Source organism: Nyctereutes procyonoides, unplaced genomic scaffold (assembly GCF_905146905.1).
Source record: "Nyctereutes procyonoides isolate TBG_1078 unplaced genomic scaffold, NYPRO_anot_genome, whole genome shotgun sequence".
NCBI lineage: Eukaryota > Metazoa > Chordata > Mammalia > Carnivora > Canidae > Nyctereutes > Nyctereutes procyonoides.
Window position 1 is genome coordinate 4592776 of NW_026575119.1, and position 23205 is coordinate 4615980.

At 42.5% G+C, this 23205-nt stretch overlaps 1 protein-coding gene across 1 annotated transcript in view; it reads right to left on the bottom strand.

Moving 5' to 3' along the window:
- LOC129515569 (ankyrin repeat domain-containing protein 26-like) overlaps nucleotides 1-10024 on the bottom strand; it is a 129333-nt gene extending 119309 nt beyond the window's left edge. Inside the window, exons 1-3 of the mRNA XM_055334492.1 lie at nucleotides 9786-10024; nucleotides 5176-5290; nucleotides 4845-5018 (exon numbers count right to left, since the gene is read on the bottom strand). Coding sequence (XP_055190467.1) covers nucleotides 4845-5018; nucleotides 5176-5290; nucleotides 9786-10000 — 504 coding nt within the window. The 5' untranslated portion in view covers nucleotides 10001-10024. The remainder of the gene's footprint in view (nucleotides 1-4844; nucleotides 5019-5175; nucleotides 5291-9785) is intronic.
- Between the last annotated feature and the right edge of the window lie 13181 nt (nucleotides 10025-23205).

Below are 23205 nucleotides of genomic sequence, written 5' to 3' on the forward strand. Positions count from 1 at the left end.
GAACCTAATGCACATCTACTTCTAAAAAAAAACCTGTTTGTATTCTAGTTTTTACTATCATTGCTATTTATGATTATTTTATAATTTAGACAAAGTGTAAATCAAATAAAAATGTCATGACTTATCAATAAAAATTCTAATACCAGATGAGCACTGGGTGTTTACATGTTGGGAAACTGAGTTTAAGTAAAAAATATTATTCAAAAATTCTAATACAGCTTTATACGGATTATTTTTAGTATAATATAAGCTACTAAATTAATTGCATATTTAGGGAATAATACCAAGGAGAAAGATAATATTGATGAAATATGCATAATCTATCCAAGTAGAACCAGGATTAACCTCATATGGCTTGCAGATATTCCAAAAGGAACATGATTACTGTACATATAAAGAAAAAATGTGAAAAAACCGACTTGCAATTCCTAACTTAGAAAATTCATCCCGAGGCAGCTGGGTGACTCAGAGGCTGAACATCATTATCCCAGGGTCCTGGGATCGAGCCCACATCAGGATCCCCATAAGAGTCTGCTTCCCCCTGTGCCTAGCTCTCTGCCTCTCTCTCTCTGGGTCTCTCATGATTATTGAATAAAGTAATGAAAAAAAATTAGGAGACAAAGAAACTGAAAATTCAATCTGAATCTTAAGAAATTAACATAAAATACAAAAAATATATTATCAATTAACAGGGATTGTCTTGAAAACCTTGAAATCTTTATCAACATATACCATAAAACAGTAATTGTAAACTCAATGCTTATGGAGGCAAAGCAGGTGACACGAGTCAGTGAAGAACCTAGTCGGGGACACGAGCAAACTGGAGACACAACCTCATATAAAGGGACAGCCTCTGCACAGCATACCAAACAGCAGCATGGGCTCAAGGTACCAGAAGTCATCTATAAGAAAAGCTCAAAATCCAGAGTTCTACATGCGTGTCATAATTTTAAATCTTAGCTCAACTGACAGTGGAAACTAAATATATCCGGAGGCCACATTTAGTCTATAGCCTACTTGTGTTTTTCTATTTGCTGTGACTGTTTCTAATGGCTGTGCATAAAACAAATACTTCAACATCAAACCTTTCCTAAAGCATCAGGATCTGGTTTAACAACAAATTAGGCCCCACCTTCTAATGAAAATTGCTGTGAAGACTCATAACACCTACTGTCAGAATTTTCCAATGCTTGTTTCAACTACAATCTATTTGTATTTACTTCCCTCAGATTGCTAACCGAACAGGCAATGAGTTCAGAGGAATTCTGAAGCCAAGTTATTAAAACAATTACCATCTGCATTGTCACTAACTACATACTGAATGTTTAACACTACTGCCCTGATTATGCCAGGGCCCTATGAATTTGAAAGACATCCTAAGATAGTCTATCGCACAGCTTCAACTAAAAAGGAAGGTTCATGGATTTCTACTGCTGCTATTGGGAAAACCCTGCTTGTAATAATCAGAATGGTAGCAAAACATGTAAAATCTTTAAAGGGTCAGACTCTACTTATTAAAAGACTACTCATAAAGACTTCCCATCTGGGTGCCAGGGAATGACTGATAGTTGGAGAAAAGGTAACTATTTTTCAAGCCAACACAGATGCCCAGTAATTTTCATCTGTAATTCTCATAGAGATACAGACAGATGAAAGAGTGGAAGGAAGTAGCCAGTATCAAACGTCAGCTCTTGCAGAGATTTAATATTTTTACATCTCTAAATTTGTATATGTATACTTACCCATTCAGTAGTTCTTAGCCAAGAGTTGTATCAGAATCTCAAAAAACTATTTCCAAATCTCTGTGTGCACATGTTATTGGATTTACTCCGTCGAAAGCTTCACGGGACAGTTTTGGCTTGTAGATTCTTTTAAAGTTCCCTGTTGACTGTGATTCACCAGCACAATTCTAGCTGAGAACTAGTTCAGTACACAACCACGTCAGTCTCCTCTTTCACCTATGTGGCCAATTCTCCCTATCACTTGAGGATTCCGCCAAAAACAGAAATGAGTCATTTATCAAACCTGCATTCAATTTCCATGGCTAGAGGTTATAACAAGGACCAGTAAACTCAAAAATGCAACTTGATTCCATTATTTACACACTCCTTACTTTCCATCAAGACACTCTAGATTTGCAAGCAGAGTTTAGAGTTTTGTCTAAGTGGCTATTGCTGCCAAATACGATACTATGTCAGTTGATTATTTGTTCTTTCCTCTTCTTGGCCACTTTTTTAATAAATATTTTTATTTACCCATTCATGAGAGACTGAGAGAGAGAAAGAGAGAGAGAGAGAGAGAGAGAGAGAGAGGGAGGGAGAGAGGGAGAGACACAGGCAGAGGGAAAAGCAGGCTCCACTCGAGTAGCCTGATGTGGGACTCGATCCTGGGACCACGGGATCATACCCTGAGCTGAAGGCATATGCTCAATCGCTGAGCCGCCCAGGTGACCCTCTTCTTGCCCACATAATCAACCATCTGTTCACTGCCAATCTGATTTCCTCAGAGTCCTCCTAGAATTCATCTCTAGACAAGTTTACAACACACTCACTGGTTCCTAAAGTAAGAATTATTATCCCTGCAAATTGAAGACACCTTGCCTAAACATAAAAACCGAAGAAAGACAAACACAATAAAAAAAAAAAAAAAACCTCTTCTAGTTATTTCCCCTCATTTGCCGATTTTCCAAATTGCTCGGCATATTTCTGACTCCTTTCTCCTTTTCCCCCTCTTAAGTCAAGGCTGATAAAAGATAAACTCCGACCCTGTTAATAAATCGCTTTTTGATCAAATAGGAACTTCTCGACGGCAGCAAGAGTTGATACTGTAAAACACATTTGTTTTGTGTTTTAAGACAAAGCGTGTTTCCAACGCAAATTTTGCTTTCCTCTGTTGTTTGGCACTAAATAATAAAACAAACTGGGTCAGAAAAAAATTTTTGAAAATAAAGTTTCAGAACACATTCTGTGTTCTCATAAATATTTGCCATAAGTACATAAAAGAAAGCTGCATTCTCTAATGCTTCTTCAGAGATATCATTCTTTAGGGGCAACTGAGTGGCTCAGTCTGTTGAGCATCTGACTCTTGGTCTAAACTCAGGTGATGATCACAGTCATAAGATCCAGCCCTGAGCCAGGCTCAGCGCAAAGTCTACTTCAGATTCTCACCCTCTTTCTTTCCCTCTGCCCCCACACCACCCCCTGCTTGCACATGCTCGCTCACTTCCTCTAAAATAAATAAAATCTCACGGCTGAGTAATATTCCATTGCATACATATACCACGGATTGAAACAAAAAATACCCACCATCTGCTTCAACATGGATGGAACTGGAGGGTATTATGCTGAGTGAAGTAAGTCAATCAGAGAAGGACAAACATTATATGGTCTCATTCATTTGGGGAATATAAAAAAGTGAAAGGGAATAAAGGGGAAAGCAGAAAAAACGAGTGGGAAATATCAGTGAGGGCGACAGAACATGAGAGACTCCTAACTCTGGGAACCAAACAAGGGGTGGTGGAAAGGGAGGTGGGTGGGGGGTTGGGTTGACTGGGTGACGGGCACCAAGGGAGGGGGGCACTTGACAGGACAAGCACTGAGTGCTGTGCTATACGTTGGCAAACTGAACTCCTACTAAAAAAAAATTTTAAAAAGAAAAAACAAAAAGATAAAATAAATAAATAAACAAACCCCGGAAGGAAGGAAGGAAGGAAGGAAGGAAGGAAGGAAGGAAGGAAGGAAGGAAGGAAGGATGGATGGATGGATGATGGTGAGCCTGGGTGGCTCAGTGGGTCAAACATCTCCCTCTAGTTATGGTCATGATCCCACTCCTGACATCAAGCCCCGTGCATCAGGCTACCTGGCTCAGTGGGAAGGCCTCTTCTTCCCCTACCTCTGCCTTTCCTCCCTACTCATGTGTGCTCTCTCTCATGCTCTCTTTCTCTCAAATAAATAAAGTCTTCAAAAATAAAAGGTATTGTTATTTAAAGCAAAAGCTTAGACAATTATTTCAAAATATTTTCATTCAGGAAATGCTTGAGCTTCCAAATATGAAAAATGGACCCTATCTATGGCATGCAACAGTGTTTCTGCAAGGGCAGCCACTGAAGGTAATGCACGTCAAAGAAAGCACAGGGAGACTGGCGAGTGTGGTCATCACCAGCTCCCCATAGACACCTACCACCCCACTGAGGAACTACACAGGCTGAGCAGGAGCTACTCTCCGGAATGGGAGACCTCACCGTGGTACATGGCTGACAGAGTGGCTACCAGCACAAGTAGATACCCCCTGTAGGATGTCATGACCTGATCCCCTTGCTCTCATCTTCTGAACCTTAGGGCCTAGAGCGCCCATGGCCTATTACAACCTCCTGCTTTCTCCTCCCATTTACACTCACCCAAGCTACTCCTCTGGGTCACGGTCTCCTACTTATCCCCAGAAGCATTCATCTCCTAAGCCTCCGCACAGCATTCGGCCTCCATCATCACCACACTCCCCTCTACGCCTTCAATCCTTTCTGGGCTCTGAGAGCACCATCTACTCCCAGGCACTAATGGGAAGATTTTCTTTCTGGGGTGGAAGGGTGGCTAGCAGACAGAAAGGTGCCTTTCTATATGCATTACTTTTCTCTTTCCCTCCCCCGCCTTGGTTTTGGAGTTGTTTCCATGATGACAGGACCTGATGTATAAAATTCCGTGTCCATGTGTTCATATATATGTGCCTATGTACATATATATGTACATATACATATATATAAAAAAACCTTTTGAAGCTATATATATATATATATATATATATATATATAACATCAAATACTTTGTAAAAAAAAAAAGGGTGATCTGTACCTTGTTTTTGGCCTCTATATCTGCTTTGTATAAAAGCAGCTTCTTTACTATGGAGATGTTCTCTGCAGAGACCGCATAATGGAGAGCGGTGTTGCCCTCGTTGTCCGTAATATTTGGATCAGCACGATGTTCCAGCAGAATAGTTGCACATTCCTCTTCTTGGCATTGTACAGCCTGTCAGCATTACACCAAGAAACAGAATGTAAATTCTGGGAATTTAAAGGAAACATGCCACAAGTTTCACCAATGAGTTATGTTTAAATGCAACAAATGTTCATTCCAAGTACTTCAATCCAATCCATCTCAGGCAGATATAGCTGTGACCACGCACCTTCATTAGAGCTGTCCTGTTTTCATCGTCCTGGAGGTTGAGCCGGCATCTCTGGTCTATCAGGAGATACACCACATCTGCATGGCCACAGGCACAGGCCAAGTGGAGAGCAGTCCTATGATTGTGAAAGGACTTGTCAGGAAATTACAGTGTACCTTTTCAAAACATGCAAATTAATTCATGTTAATTGTAAATGTTAAATAGTATGTTATTCTCATGATTCCAAAAGAAAGATTTAGTTTTCTTTGGAAGAAAGTACAATATTTATTAGTGATTATTCACCACTCTATTAAAAGAACAGCCTATCTGTTTAGGAAGAGCATGATCTCAGGAGGCAGCTCAACCTGGGTTTGATTCCTACTTGAACTCTGTCACTTAACAGTGACCACTTAGCCTTATCGCAATTTCCTCATCCACAAAATGAGCATAAAAATAGTCATCTTGGGTCACCTGTCTGGCTCACTGAAGAGCATGGGACTCGATATCAGGAGCCAGGGGTTCGAGCCCCCTGTTGGTTATAGAGGTTACCAAACAATAGTTATAATAAATAAAATAAAAGGTAGTTATCTCACAAGACCTCTTGTCGTGATCCTTAAATGAGGATCCACGCAAAGTGTTTAGAATACTAGTTCCTAGAACAAGTATTATTGTAACTATTACTACAACTTACAAAGACCCACTACAATTAAGTAAAATGATCCAATTATGCCTACTTTGCAGCTACGTTTAAGGATGAGCAAGAATACTCTATTTCAATGATTCCAAGATGCTCATTTTGTCACCTTTTATATCTCTGACATTGGAATCCAAGTTCTAATTCAAAATGTCTTAAAACTATAACTGGAATGATTTTTAAAAATTTCTTCTTGGAATTAAAAATAGATCTGCCCTATGACCCAGCAATTGCACTGCTGGGGATTTACCTCACAGATACAGATGCAATGAAACGCAGGGACACTTGCACCCCGATGTTCATAGCAATGTCCACAATAGCCAAACTGAGGAAGGAGCCTCGGTGCCCATCAAAAGATGAATGGATAAAGAAGATGTGGTTTATGTATACAATGGAATATTGCTCAGCCATTAGACACGAGAAATACCCACCATTAATTTGCGTAGACGTGGATGGTACTGGAGGGTATTATGCTGAGTGAAATAAGTCAATCGGAGAAGGACAAACATTATATGGTCTCATTCATTTGGGGAATATAAAAAATAGGGAAAGGGAATAAAGGGGAAAAGAGAAAAAATGAGTGGGAAATATCAGAAAGGGAGACAGAACATGAGAGACTCCTAATTCTTTGAAATGAACTATGGGGTGTGGAAGGGGAGGTGGGCGGGGGGGGGGTGAGATGACGGGGAGGTGGGCGGGGGGGGTGAGGTGACTCGGTGATGGGCATGAGGGGGGCACTTGATGTGATGACCACTGAGTGTTGTTCTGTATGTTCGCAAATTGAACACCAATAAAAAATAAATTTACATTAAAAAAAAAAACCCACAAGCCTTTCCCCTAAGGAATTCCCTTCCTCAGAGTCCCTCTTCCCCATCTGAATGTTAACATTTTCTTAAATTTCTTCTGTCAATAGAAGTACCTTTGTATCAGGAAAAACACACACACACACACACACACACAAATTTCTTCTTGGTACATAAATAGTGGGGCATCATACAATCTACGGTGTGCCTTAAATGAAATAATGACATATACAGCAGGTCTGTTACACTTCTAGTCTTATGCTTGGAATTATATTGTTCAAGAACTAAAATAATTTTTAGTTGAAAGCATTACGGGAATAGAGGACTAAAAGAACAAAATAATTTATTTAAAGTAACCCTTACTTTGATTTTCAAGGAATTTTAAGCCAAAAGAACTCAGGATTCAAAGAAATGGGAACAGCTCATTATGTTTTTTTTTGGGGGGGGAGCTCATTTTAATTAATAGAAAATGTTTAGATTCATAGAAATCAAGTATTTCCAGTTACCAATATTAGTATTTAATATTATTGAAATGTCAAAGGGGCGGGAAATCTTTTACAATTTCCGATCTTCAGAAATGTTTTCCTTTGACAGGAAGTTCCAAGGAAAAGCTTCACGTGAGATTAAGTCCTAATACTTCCATTTAAAATTTCTCACCTTAGAGGCACCCGGGTGGCTCAATTGATGGAGTGTCCAACTTTTGGTTTTGGCTCAGGATGATCTCAAGGTCGTAAGATGGAGCCCCACATTAGGCTCCATGCTCAGGGTGGAGTTTGCTTGAGATCCTCACTTTCCCTCTGTCCCTCCCCTCTCCCATGACCCTCTCTCTCCTTTTAAAATAAACACATCTTTTAACATTTACAAAATAAAATAAAATCTCTCATCTTAGGATTGCCTGGCTGGCTCAGTCAGTAGAGCATATGTCCTTAAATATCGAGCCCCATGTTGAGTAGAGATATTACTTAAGAATCAAAGCTTTAAAACCTAAATACATAAAATTTCTCATCTTGCTCATACAGGACAACATGAAGTCTTTTTAAGATTGAAAAGATCCTGAGTAGACTATGTCTGCTACATATCCTGTGTTCAGGTTCTGTTTGAGAAATAAATGGACTGAAAGAATACATAAATACATTTGGAGAGCTCAATAGTTTTTAAAGATTTATCTATTTCTTTGAGAAAAAGAGAATGCATGAGTGTGGTGAAGGGCAGACGGAGAGGGAGACAATCTCAAGCAGCCTCCCCATTGAACATGGAGCCCAACAGGGGGCTCAGCCCCACAATCCTAAGATCATGACCAGAGCCAAAATCAAGAGTCTGATGCTCAACAAACAGCCACCAAGGCACCAGGAGAGTTCAGTACTTTTAAAGAAAACTTTTGTAAAGTAAACTAATACTTTTGAAATAGCAATAAAAATTTATATTTGTTATTTTTAAATTTTTTTTCAGAAGAGGGATACAACAAAAATTCTATAAGCTTTCACAATATCATTTATATTTATATTTTTTATTTCCGTAAGGATTTAACTAAAACGAAATTATTGTTAATCATTTACTTATTACATGTTATAAAACTGCACATAATAAAACCATATGTATATATTTAATGTATGCATAATAAAAGCTACAATACAGATAAAAATATTCTCCTTACTTCTGAAGAGGCTAAAAGTTGTCAGAAAATACCAATCCTCAGCCATCAAATTTTTTTAAATAGAAAGAGGGGCACCTATGTGATTCAATCAGTTAGGCATATGCCTTCGGCTCAAGTCATGGACCTGGGGTCCTAGGATCAAGCCCTACATCATCAGGCTCCCTGTTCCACGGGGTTTCTGCTTGTCCCCCTGCCCCTCACTGCTGCTTGTGTGCCTGGTCTCTCTCTCAAATGAATCAATAAAATCTCTTAAAAGTAAGTAAGTAGAAACTATTTTTTTTTAATTTTTATTTTTATTTATGATAGTCACAAGAATGAGAGAGAGAGAAGCAGAGACACAGGCAGAGGGAGAAGCAGGCTCCATGCACCGGGAGCCCGACGTGGGATTCGATCCCGGGCCTCCAGGATCGCGCCCTGGGCCAAAGGCAGGCGCCAAACCGCTACGCCACCCAGGGATCCCGAAACTATTTTTTATCTACACAAGATTCATATTCTTACTGTTCTCCTGGATTACTTCATTAATAATAAATCTTTGTTGGAATTTTTATGTATCTTTCCTATAGAAATCACAGATTTAAGAAAATGAAAAATTCACTTAGAATCCAAATGTTCGAAGATAACTAATTTCATATTTTGCACATCTTTTTGGCTAACACAAAACCATTGTCTGCTTTTGTGTTTGCATCATCAAAACAATTTTTCTCCCATTTAATGATCCACTAAAGTACAGCTTTGCATGTTAACGTGTATCAATTATTTTTGCCACATTCAGTGGTCACACTGTAGTCCAGCCTATGGATACACTGCCATTTATTTACGGCCAGTAAGTGGCCATTAAGTGACTTCTTAATACACTGCTATTGTAAATAGTGCTGAGAATAGCACATTGTATATTATTTATTTCTAATTATTTCCTAAAGATATTTTACACCAATAAACTTCATGGCTAAAGCTTATTTTTCAATGTGGTGCTTAAACAACTTAAATTTTAAGCAGTAGTATAAGTAACATCATTCCTTATCTTCACAAAGCTTGAGATGGAAAATGGAATTTTATTCCTTTTTCTTTATATTTTATTTCATTTATTTGAAATTAAGAACACCAGCAGAGGGAGGAGGAAAGAGAAAAAGCAGACTCCCCACTGAGCAGGGAGCCTCACCAGGGGCTAAGTCCCACGACCCAGAGATCATGACCCTGAGAGGAGGTCAGAAGAGGCCAACTGGCTCAGCCATGCAGGGGCCCCATCTCATTCCTTTAATAACTTCCCTGTAAAACGAAGATATGTGTTCTTTTTCTGGTAAACAGATGTTGTAAATATTTTGCAAGTGCATTCTCTTTTATTTTGTTAATATTACTTTCCGATACAGAGGGGTTTTTTATGTGGCTGAATCACCCTCCAGAATCTTTGCTTTTAATGTCATGAGCCCCTCTGCCGCCCGCCCCGCCTCCTCCCGCCCGCCTGCCTCAAAAGCCCTGTTACCTGTTCCTCTTGTCCCTTTTATCTGGGCCTTTTAAACCAAAATACAGGATCTGCTCCAGTTTTTCCACATTCCCCGTGACCGCAGCTTTGTGGATTTTTCTAAGATCTCGACTGTCGATGTGGTACCTGGGGCCGGAACCAGTCACAGGTGGCGAGGGGGCCCTCTGAGGCCCGACTTTGATGCGGAAGGGCAGAGCGCCCCACGCACTCCACATTGTAAATCTCTTTTGCAGAACGAAGCCAACAGGCTTCAGGGACACAGGTTTCACCGCCTCTAGTGCGATACACTCCCGCGCCAGCAAGAAGGCAAGTGGGCCTCGCCTCAGCGTCCCAGGGACTAAGCCCAACGACTTGGAATCTTCCTACGCAGAACCACCGTAACCTAGCAACGCTGCTAACCGCCAATGCGCCTGCGCACCTCAGAAGCGGGCATTCCTGCGCATGCGCACAGAGGGCAGTGGCCAAGGGTGCCCAAAGCATAGGTGCGAGGAGGCCCAAGCCTCTCAAATCTCTGCGATCCCCTGTGAGCTGGGCTGGCTTCCCTTCAGACGTTGGTGGGAAGGCTGAGCATTTGGGGACATTTGCAAAAGCCTCTGGGGTGTGGAAAAGTAGTCTTCCGGGCCCCCGAGCGGCTCAGTGGTTGAGCGTCTGTCTGCCTTTGGCTTCGGTCATGATCCGGGGGGTCCTGGGATCAAGCCTTGCGTCGCACACCCCACAGGGAGCCTGCTTCTCCCTCTGCCTATGTCTCTGCCTCTCTCTGTATCTCTCATTTGAAAATAATCTTGAAAAAAAATGTATCTCAAAGTAACTTCAAAGAACTGAGAAGGAATAATTCTAACTCTAAGAAGTGATTTAAAATGAGACTATAAGCAGCTGATGAATTACACTAATCCCACTAAAAAACAGGCTTCAATAGTTTAGTGATTAATAACAAATATGAATCTTTTCTCCATCCTAAGATGTATCATGATAACTTCATCAAAAATTATAATTGTGGAAAGAAGACAAGCAGAAAAGTAATTTCTAGAATGAATTTCTAGAAAAAGTTATTAGAAGATGCTGGAAGACTGTGTAGGAAAGTCTCCCGGCTGATTTGGCCGGGAGAACACTGTGATGCTCCGGGCTCAGAGATGCCAGGCAGGAGGATGCCGAACACCTCAACACTGAGAGGGGCTCTTTTCCTTTAGCCCCCGGGGACAGCAGACCCCAAGGAGCCCCAGGAAAGAAAGCCACTGTACTCTGTAATCCACAACCTCTGCTCCCATGACCAAGAGTAACTGCTTTTTCAACCCCTTCACTCAAAAGCGGAGTTTTTTCTCAATCTTGGCATTACTGACACTTTAGGCTGGATGATTTGTTATCGGGGGCCTGTCCTGTCCATTATAGGATGTGTAACAGTGTCCCTGAGGACCCCAAGCGCTGCAAAATCACTTTTCCCCCAACACCCCCTCTTCCACAACATCTGAAAACCACTGTTCTATAGAGAAGCTCAGCAGTCACCAAGCCCTGTCCAGACACAAAGAGCTTCCAATCAGCCTTTTAACACCTCACTATCAGATACAGGCAGAGAACCAAGAGTTAACAGACCTCTGACAAAATCAACACCAAGCAAACAGAAACAAAGTTCCAGAGTAAATACACATTGTGAATGAAACAAGATTTAAAGTGAGAACAAAACCACTCTACTGAGAAGCCATCAACCAGCAGAAATAGCTTCAGGTTAACAGCACAGAATCCACCAGAGTCAGACCACAGGGGTTCAAGGCAAGCTCCACCACCTAACCAGCTGTGTAACTGGAGTCAAATCCGTGCCTTATTCTTCGAATCTTCATCCCCATTTTGAACCGATGAAGATTAGTATGTAACTCTTAGGGTTGCTGGGAGAATTAAACAAGGAATTTAGGGGATCCCTGGGTGGCGCAGCGGTTTCGCGCCTGCCTTTGGCCCAGGGCGCGATCCTGGAGACCCCGGATCGAATCCCACGTCGGGCTCCTGGTGCATGGAGCCTGCTTCTCCCTCTGCCTGTGTCTCTGCGCCTCTCTCTCTCTCTCTGTGTGTGTGTGTGTGTGTGTGTGTGTGTGTGACTATCATAAAATAAATAAAAAATTTTAAAAAAAACAAAAAAAAAACAAAACAAGGGATTTAGGACTTTGACAAGCACATGGAACCATAGTGAGGAATCGATAAATAAGGGATTTCTTTGGTTTGTTTTAATTATTCTTAAAAACATTTGGCACTGTATCCATGAAGTAACACTGGGATGCTATGGAAAAGGAACAGATACACTCTAGCCCACATACCGCCCACAAAAAAAAATAACTGAATTAAAATTATGGCAGGAAATTCTTTAAAAATTAAATAGAGAAATAAAAGTTGAAGATCCATCTCAGAAAGCAAAATCTGAGAAAAGAACAAAAAAATAAGGCCTACTAAACCAGAATGATCAACTTGCACCTAAAAGAACTTCCAGAAAGAGCAGAGGGAATAAAATCACTGAGGAAATAGGAACTGAAGAACACAAGTGTCCAAATGGAAAAGGCCCAGGGCATCTACGCACCGCAATAAACACAACAATAACAGATGTGTATAGACCACCCCCAACACTGACACTTACTGTGCAATTCCTGCCTCAACCCATGTTTGCCTGACTGATTTTCTTAAACAACCTTCATATCTCATTGAACTAGCTGTGTAATCACTTCTTAAATGAGCGGTCCCTAGAATGTAAGCAAATGCTTCCAACCCACACCCCCTATTATACGCTCTAGGAAGCAATAACCTGATTTTATCTCGGTTGTAATTTAACACTTATTTAAGTATTATCTGAGTATTGATTTCAAGAGTTGCATGGCTGAGGACCACCACGCCTGCTTTTTGCCATCGTTTGCCCTTCACTGAATACAGTACGATATGCAGTTAAGTACTTTTTATACAAATGGGCTTTACAATAAAATCACTGATTCCTTGGAAATACAGTGCATTTTCACCCATAAATACCTCTGCCACAAAGTTCTGTGGCTCTTTACATGACATAAGGATATTTCGCAGGTTTTTGATATTGCTCTAACCTGAATTTGTTTCTTTTTTATTGTTAAGCCATCAGTGGAATAACTGACAAGTTCCTTGGAGGAAGTCTCAGATTTCCTAAAGGAATGCGTACCATCTAGTGGAAGGATACAAGATTTAAAAGTCAATTCTCTAAATTCACTAAGCACACAATAGTGTGCTAGTGACCTATCAAATATATATTCAAATTAGAAACCAAAGATGCATATCAATTTTGTTAACTAGTGACACTCAAATTTTTGTCTTCTGTATAATTTGGAACATACCAATTTAAATGAAATTTATAACTACAATTTATTCTTAAGGTTGTCAGTGAGGACCATTTAATTTATTAGCATTTGGCTGAACTAAACACAGAAATGACAAGGAGAAAAAAGCAATTGTGGCTGCAATACTACAAAAGAAAAGAAATGCTGCAATGTGCAAAAGAAACTGAAGTTACAATTGAAATGCTAATTGCAAAAAAAAAATGAAATGCTAACTGCATATGGAATACACTGTTTGATACATGACAGGCCACTTCTTTTGGCTAAAAAAGGTATGAATCAGAAGATATGGCGGGGAGGGGGTGACAACCATGTTATACTTTGATACTAAAAGCCCTTGCTTGTTAAGTAAAAATAAGCTCATGAAATTCATTAAGAAAACAAAGGAATCGGAAAGTAACATAGAGATACTGGCCTTCTGTCTTACTAGTGCTGAGAGAGAACACGAAATGGACAAGGTCTGACCCAAGATGGCACACTATCCTGCTATTATATTACTCCAGAAAAATCACATCAAACAGTGAGATCTGGGGATCCCTGGGTGGCTCAGCGATTTGGTGCCTGCCTTTGGCCCAGGGCGTGATCTTGGGAGTCCCGGGATCGAGTCCCCACATCGGGCTCCCTGCGTGGAGCCTGCTTCTCCCTCTGCTTGTGTTTCTGTCTCTCTCTATCTCTCTCATAAAGAACTAAGTAAAATCTTTAAAAAAAAAAATCATTAAAAAACAGTGAGATCTTTGAGCCAGCCTTTCTCAGGCCTCACCCCAGCAGTTAGGAGAGGAGTACATGTCTATCAGGAAAGACCTAATAAAAGATACATAGTTTTGACAAGAATATAAATATTAACTTTTTACAGTGCAACTCCCAGACCAATAGCAGCCACTTAAAAAGAACTACATGGAAACTTAATTACATCTGCTTTACCCTCTACATCACTAAGCTATACTGTCAGAAAAACAGATTTAAAATATAACATGGTGAAGGCACTCATCAGAATTAAATAGGGGAACAATGGTCATAAACAACTCACAAATGTTAGTGGCACGAGACACTGAAGATTGATTACCTCACTGCTACTCTGTGGACACATGTCCTCTGGGAACTCTGCTCCCCATTTCTGCACTCCTGGGCCCCCGTGCGAGAGCTTCTACCATTTGGAACAGTACCCGTGACCAACGGGGAGTGCACGGGTGGATAAATGTAGCAAACAGTGCGCTGGCCCTCAAAGACATCTCCCTTGCAGTGACACACTTCACTTCTGTTCACATTTCATTGACTAACAAGTCACATGACCATAAGTAACATAACCTTGTATGTGTCTGTGAACAGCAAATATCAGACAGTATATGGCAGGACGGATGGATGCTTACAATATACAAAATTCTTTTTTGATTCCAAGTGAATCGTCTGAAAGAAATTTTAGGTTATACACACAAAAGCCTATGATTTCACTTCTAGCATGCAAGGTAGCTACCACTATTATCATCATTCACATATAAGGAACAAGAGGTGCCACGAGGTCAGGCAATGAGGTATTATCATCACACTGTTGGCATGATATTCTTGGCACAGCCAGAATCCAAGTCCAAGCAATGTAGCTCCACAGCCCCAGCCCTGAACTACCACCGCAGATGTGTGTGCACCAGAATGGAGAGCCCGGGGGTCTGCACACACGGGAATACTCCTTACTATACCCAATCGACCATAGCTAAGGCACTCCAAGAGACAAACACAATGACAATGAAATGACCTCAAGAATGAAAGAAAAAGAACAAAAGGAAAGAGAAAAGAGGCAGTGAAAGGTCCCAACTTGACCTGGATGAATAATGAAAGGTGTCCTGGAGGTTACAGGATCCCTCCCTCTAGAAATTACCTTTAGTGCCTTGAGCCACACACTTGAGTCTCTCCTTCTAGAAGTGCCTTCACTCATTCAATGAGTGGTAGCTGAGTGCCTAAGGTACCAAACTAAACTTCAAGGAGTACGACTCAGTCCTTCCTCCACCCAAATCAAATGGAGTTGGTGCCAAAAGTTCACTTGTAATTCTATCCTAGGTTTTGGGACACACATTCCTGAGATACTGTGAATATGGTGGTGATGTCTCCAAGTCAGCCCATAAAAGCAGGTTTCAATCCATCCTATGAGGGGTGTCCGGGGGGCTCAGGGAGTTAAGCATCTGCCTTCAGCTCAGGTCATGATCTCAGAACCCCGGGGAGGAGCCCCACATCAGGTGCTCAGCAGGGAGTCGCCTTCTCTCTCTCTCCCTCTGCCACTTCTTACCTGCTCATTCTATCTCTTTCTCTCTCTCTCTCTCATAAATAAATAAACTGTTTTAAGAAAAAAATCTACCCTGAGAGATTCTACCCCAACCTTGACTTTTCTTCCAACAGAACTTGTGTTTCTCTAGCCCTTTTCACACAACTCAGAGAAGCGTGGACCTAGCCTCTGCACAACCGCCACATCCCGTTCCATCTCGGCCCTGAGGAATAGGCCACTCCCTTTTCCCATCTGGGTCCACAATGAATTATGGTCAATGTACTCTGAGAACCAATTCAGAATGTCAGGCCCACGCTCATGGCCAAACACCTTCCCGGCAACAGGACATCAACTACTGCCTGCCCTGGCAATAAAGCAAGGGTTCCGAAAACCACACAGTCCAGAGACTGAGGTGATAAGGGGAGATGAAGTGGGGTACTGCTAATGCCAACACGGGGCTCGGCAAGCCAGTCACTTCCGGTCACGTACAATCACCTGTAGGAATGATTTGGCAAAGCCGAATACAGTGGGAGACACACATCTTTGTGCCCCAACAAACCCACTGTTAGGTAGAATAGCTCAGGAGCTGGATATTTCCCTACTAGAATTCCTAGTCTCTGGAGATGGAGAAGAACAGGAATCACCTCCGCAAGGGAAGTGAGAACTGCCTTCCTGCCTCCACTCATTCCAGGCAATCAACTACCTGCTCTTAATGATGCCGGGAGGAAACATCCCACGTGCATTTTTGTAGAGCAAATAGACTCCCTGTTATTAAATTAGGAATCAATCCAAACATAAGGTGACTGTTCTGCAACGAAGCATAGTTGAATAACCACTTAAATCTCACACTAACTTTCAGAAGGTAGCTGATGCGTTACGCTGAACACAGACTACCTCGGTAGGAGACAGCCCCATCAAGCAACCATTTCAGGGCATCTGTAAGAAGAGAAACTGAGCATTTCCAATGACAACCTGGCTCCTAATCACTCAGCCCCAGTCCCACGCAGATCTTTAAGAAGGGCTACATATGGCCTCTGTCTTGAGAGTGTGAATTACAAAGGCAACTGTTCACTCAGGGTCTCAGGAATTCCTATCTTCGGCAGACTTTACCTGTTTCTGTGCCGGAAAAAAAATGTCAACTATAATGTAAGAAATAACGTTGTCTGCTTCCTCCAACAGAGCTGGCTGAACAATTACCTTGGATTGGCCAAGGAGCATTACCAGCTGCTGATGCCCAGGTCTCCACTCTGTCAGACCAGGTGGCCATGGATCATTCGCAACATCTGGCTCTCTTTTCCCTTTCCTCCCACCAAGGCAAACAGGACTGCAGAGGCAAGTAACATAACCACCCACACGGGGTTACTCTCTGAACCTAACACCACCTCTCCCCTCTCGAACAGTACCTTGCTTTCTTTTGAGGTCCAACTGCATGATAAATGGTTCTTCACCTGCTACATCACTGGCCATCAGAGAAATACAAATCAAAACCACAATGAGATACCACCTCACACCAGTGGGTAAAAATGAACAAGACAGGAAACAACAGATGTTGGCAAGGATGAGGATAAAGGGGAATCTTCTGGCACTGTTGGTGGGAATACGGCAGGTGCAGGCACTCTGGAAAACAGTAAAGAAGTTCTTCAAGAAGTTAAAAATAGAGCTACCCTATGACCCAGTAATCGCACTACTGGTTATTTACCCCAAAGACACAGATGTAGTGAAATGCCAGGACACCTACACCTCAATGTTTATAGCAGCAGTGTCCCCAGTAGCCAAACTGTGGGAGGAGCCACAATGTCCATGGACACATGAATGAAGAAGATGTGGTCTACATACAATGGAATATTACTCAGCCACCAGAAAGGATGAATACCCACCATTTACATCAACATGGATGGAAGTGAAGGGTATTATGCTGAGTAAAATAACTCAATCGAAGAAAGACAATTAACGTACGGTTTCACTCATAAGTGGGATATAAGAAATAATGCAGAGGACCATAAGGGAAAGGAGGGGAACTGAATGGAAAGTCATTAGAGAGGGAGACAAACCATAAGAGATACTGAACTCTAGGAAACCAACCGAGGGCCGCTGGAGGGGCAGTAGGTAGAGGGATGGGGAATTGGGTGATGGGCATTAAGGAGGGTATTTGATGTAATGAGCACTGGGTGCTGTCCTATATGTTGGCACATTGAATTGAAATCAACAAAAAAAAAAGCAAAAAAAAAAAAAAAAACCATGAATTCAGTAAAGTTGCAGGATACAAAATTAACATACAGAAATCTGTTGAGTACCTATACACTAACAATGAAGTAGCAGAAAAAGAAAGTAATAAAACAATCTCATTTACAACTGCACCAAAAAAAATAAAATACCCAGTAACAAACTTAACCAAGGAGGTGAAAGACCTATACTTCAAAAACTATAAAACACTGATGAAAGAAACTGAAGACCACACATGTGGAAAGACATCCTGGGCTCACAGACTGGAAGAACCAATATTATTAAAATGTCTATGCTACCCAAAATAATCTATAGAATCAATGCAATCCCTATCAAAATACCAAAAGCACTTTTCACAGAACTAGAACAAATAATACTAAAATCGTACAGAACCACAAAAGGCTATAAAACCCAAAACAAGGCTGGGGGGGGGGCTGGAAAAACAAAAAGAATACCAACCCCAAATTTCAAGAAATACTACAAAACTACAGTCATCAAGACAGTATGGTCTTGGCACAGAAAGAGTCACTTAGATCAGTGAAACAGAATAGAAAACTCAGAAATGGACCCATGCTTCCAGCACACATGGCCACATAACTTATAACAAAGGTAGCAAGAATACAAAATGGGGAAAAGACAGTCTCTTCAACGTGGTGTTGGGAAAACTGGGCAGTTACATGACTAGGAATGAAACTGGACCACTTTCTGGTGCCAAACACAAACTCAAAATGGATTAAAGACCTAAATGTGAGACCTGAAACCATAGCCCTCCTGGCAGAGAGCACTGGCAGTAGTTTATTTGACATCAACTGTAGAAACATTTTTCTAGATAGGTCTCCTTTAGCAAGGAAAACAAAACCAAAATTCAACTATTGTGACTACACCAAAAAAAAAAAAAAAAAACTGTTTGCACAGCAAAGGAAACCAGTAATGAAAAAGTAACCTACTGAAAATGTATTTGCAAATGATATATCCAATAAGGGATTCATATTTAAAGTATACACAACACCCCAAAATAATTATAATAATCCAATTAAAATGGGCAGAGAACCTAAAGAGAGATTTTTCCAAAACTGACACACAGGTGGCCAACTGACACATGAAAAGGCACTCAATATCGCTAATCATCCGGGACAAGCAAATCAAAACCACAATGAGATACAACTTCACACCTATTGTAATAGCTAGAATTAAAAAATACAAGAAACAACAGGTGTTGGCAAGGATGTGGAGAAAGGGAAGCCCTCTTACAACTGTTGGTGGAAATGTGAGCTGGTGCAGCCACTTGGAGGGTCCTTAAAGTTAAAAATATAACTATGATTCAGTAATTCCATTACTTGGTATTTACTCAAAGAAAACACAACAATAATTTTAAAAGATGTATAACCCTTGTTTATAGCAGCATTATTTACAACAGCCAAGATGTGGAAGCAGCCCAAATATCCATCAATAGATGAATGGATCAAGGTGTTATACACACACACACAAACACACACACAAACGCACACCAGGACATTCATTATTCAGCCAACGAAAAGGATGACATCTTGCCATTTGCAACATGGATGGACCTACAGGGCAGTATGCTGAGTGAAATTAAGTCAGAGGAAGACAAGTACCATTCAATTTTACACATACGTAGAATCTACAAGAACAAAGAATCAAACAAAGGAAAAGGAGAATCACCCTATAAATCCAGAAAAGAAACTGCTAGTTGCGGGAGGGCAGGTGGTCGGGGGCGTCGTGGGCACCACGGGTGAAGGTGCACAGGAGATGAAGATTCCAGACAGGATATGTGTCCAGGGGATGAAAGGCACCACACAGGGCAGACGGCATGCTGGCCGACTCAGCTACACATGGTGGACACGGCATAACCTGTAGAGCTGACCAGTTCTATATCCTACACCCGGAGCTAACGTAACAGTAGTCAACTACCCTAAGGAAAAAAAAAAAAAAAAGAGCACTAAGCCTTCCTAACATGCCCTGATGTGACTTCTGCCCCAAAGAGGCACTGGCAAGGTCCCTGCTCTGAGACGCAGGGGAGCAACACAGCCCAGGGGGACGCCGTCCTCCCTCCCCTGGAATCACAGGTGGACAGTGCATGGTTACTCCCGGCCTAAGTTTTCTGGCTTGTGTCCCACACTGTGAAGCCCTCCAAACCTTTCAAGGCCACTGTTTGCATGTTTGCAAGAGAGAAATGATAATATGTGACCCAAATAAATCAAGTTAAACACACTCCCTTAGCTTGTAATCTGTGTTCTTCTAAGGTGGGGATTTAGGATAAAACAACCATACTAGAGTGACCATGGCTTTTGCCATGTTTCTAAAAATAATCTTGAAAACAAAATAAGCAGGAGTCTACTTGGATGGACAAAGGAATATAATAGTTGACAGGAAGACTGTGCTGAAAACCCCAGAAGCAGGCTGTCTGGAGGCGGGGGGGACAGCAGTGTGGTCACTCTGGCAAGAGGACCCAGCCTGACTGCACCCCACTCCCTAGGGGCTTCATCATGAGGGGCCACCAGCCAAACTCCACATCTGCTTGATCCCACTGGGTCTGCTGCCAGAGGCTGGGTGGGTCTTCATGGGTGCCAATGCCTCCTGGTCACCTTCTGCAGCCCCCCACTTATTTCAAAGGGGATCCAGACCCCCACATGGTGGCATCCACCACGTGTAGGGCTGAAGGGACAGGTCCAGAGTGTCAAAGCAGGAAAACTGGCAGGACACAGTGCTCTGAACACCCACCTGCAGCCTCAGTCCCCATTCCTGGACAACCAATGCCAGACGCATCCCAGACAGATGCGAACCAGACCCCGTGCACACCTGATCCCCGGGGCCCCCCTCCACCGGTCTGCGCATCAGACCCACCGGTAAGTGCTGTGCAACGGCCAACTGTTTGGTCATACCGTTTCTGTGGCTCCCACCAGATGAGGAAGCTCCGGTGGGGGGGGGGGGGACAAGGACCACATCTTGCCCTCCTTTGTGACCACAGTGCAGGACCTGACACAGACAACCCTTCCACAAAGGAGAACCAGAGGGGCGTCAAGAAAAAACAATATACTTGAGAACGTCAGGTGAAGTGGAATTTTAAACTTACCATAAGGATTAGGAAAGAGACGGAAAACCCAGAAAAGTGCTCATGGGTTTTAAACTGTAAGATTCATTTATTAAATGTCTGCTCAAGAGAGAGCAACAAGGACCAGGAGAGAGGGCCCTGAACCGGCCAGTGAAAGATCAGGATTGGGGGAGACACCCCGAACAAGATCAGAAACGAGCCCGGAGCTCGTATCACACTAGACACTCGTGTCACGAAGCATCGGAAGCGGCAAGACAGCACAGGAAACCCCTGTCTCCAGGGAGGGTGGCTGTGGCATCAGCTCCGCTAGCAGCCGCCATCGCTCCGGGAGGACCAGCTCCCAGGCGCCAGCAGCCCGGGCAGCTCACCTTCTCCATCAAAATACTGCAGCCAGGGTCCGACAGTTCAGAACAGGTCTATTTTAGGACTGGCCATTTTTCAAGCACTAAATTTAGCCAGCTTGAATTCTTCTTTAAAAACGCTATCCCATTAAACCGTTTGAAACAGGAAATCTACATTTCATTATAAAGTCAGAACACAGTGTTCTCTGATGAGCTGTGAAGCACAGGGGAAGTGAGCGTTAGGGACGGTGCACTTGGCAGATGAAAATTCCTCACAGGTGGATTTCAGGAAGGTTGAAGGCGCACAAAGTAATGGACTGGACTCTTGCTCGGATGTCTGATAATCAAATATTGAAAATGTGTGGCCACTGATTATTTTTAAAATAGTAACCCACTGTATAAGTTTAAAATAGTGATTTTTAGTTTGCTTTTGTGTTACTTTTATTAGTGACTCTGCCATTCCCGAAATGCTTATTGACCAAGCTATTGACTCCTTTATGAAATTGCCATTCATTCCTTCTTCATTTTTATGCACTCGTGAAAATAATCTTTATACATAAAGGGTATTAACCCATCTTTGAAGATAAGAACAAACGTGCCTCTAAGCGCACCATGCGTGCCTTCAGTTTTCTCCAAGTGGGCACAGAAAAGTGTCCGACGTTCCTCTCCTTTGCTCTTTTGGCTCTTACACAGTCTCAACTTGACCCATGACCAATGCACCTGCCCCCTTCTTCCCAGTGGTGGGAAGGGTGCCACAAAATGAGCACTCACACCATGCCAGTGGGGACGTTCTGCTCCGCAAGGAGCTCGCAGCAGTCTCAAGTTCTGAGAACATTCATGCCCACTGCAGCAAGCCAACACGGCCCCCAGGAGACAGCCGCTCCAGTGCCTGGAATCTAGCACCCTGACCTTATTTGGAAAAGAGGTCTTTGAGGGTGTGATTCAGTTAGGAACCTGGAGAGGAGCCACCACTCCCAGGTCATCCGGGTGGGTCCCTGATCTGTGGACAAGAGAGAGAAAGAGAGACTGGAGATGGACAGGTAGCCCAGACACAGGCAAGAAGCCACATGAAAAGAGAGAGAAAGGAGAAGGAGAAAGAGAAGAAGCCGCCGCCGCCACATGAAGATGGAAGCAGAGACTGAGTGATGGGGCCACAAGCCACCAAGGCCCCAGTCAGGCCCCAGAATGGTGGCCAAACATTTAGGTAAGCAACTGAACATGGAGCAATAGGGAAACACTTAAATAATACCATATCCTGGAATACCGCACTTCAGATACAATCAAGTCATCAGAGAATATTTTGAAAATATGGACAAGTTCTCAGAAAAGAATATAAAGGGAGAAAAGAGAAAAAAAACACTATTGTTCCCAGTTCTGGTTTAAAAAATAAGATGGGAAAGAAGCAAACAAGACAAAAACAATGAGTTTCTTGTCCATGGAATTATTGGTGACTTTGAAGCCATTAATTTGCGCATCTGTAGGATTTCTAAATATTTAGCAGAGCCAATGACCAGAAAAGAAAAGAAAACATACCAAAGTCCCCAACTAGCCTCCCATTTCTCCCCCAGCTAAGGGAGACGACAGCCATTGCCCCAGGAGGGAAGTTTTTAAGGTAGAATATATACAACAGAGGTGTTGGCAAGAAAGGTTCCGGCAGCCAAGCAAATGCGCTATTGAGATCAACAGTAACGCTCTGACCTCCAGGTCCCGTCTGTTCTGGTTCCTGGGAAAACACTGTAAACTTTTCAGAGAATATTCTAAATCTAACATAGAGGGAAATTCTGAAGGGTTCGAACGAAAGCTCACAGGCAAAGCTAAAAGAAGAGGTGGTGCGCTGCTGACCACCCACAATACGAGTCACCCCCAGAGATGCTGTTACTTGTGACACCGAGGACCCTCATTCTACCCAACCCCCTACAGAGAGGCCTCTGTTGAGAGACGCTAAGATACGCCGTGGGAGGATACAAGACCTACGTCTGTCTCCAGCCCTGAGGTGCGGACCCTGAGCTTTATGTGGCAAAGGTAAGAGCAGGACGTGTGGCCTGGCTGACAGCCCGCATGGCCCCTACCACACCCGATCCAGGTGTGTACATCTCTGCATAAAACAGCACACGACCGTGATACGCCAGCTGCATGACAACCAATCCTGAGCAAAGCAAGGCCGAGATGGAGAACAGACGCCCCTGGAGAGGGTCCC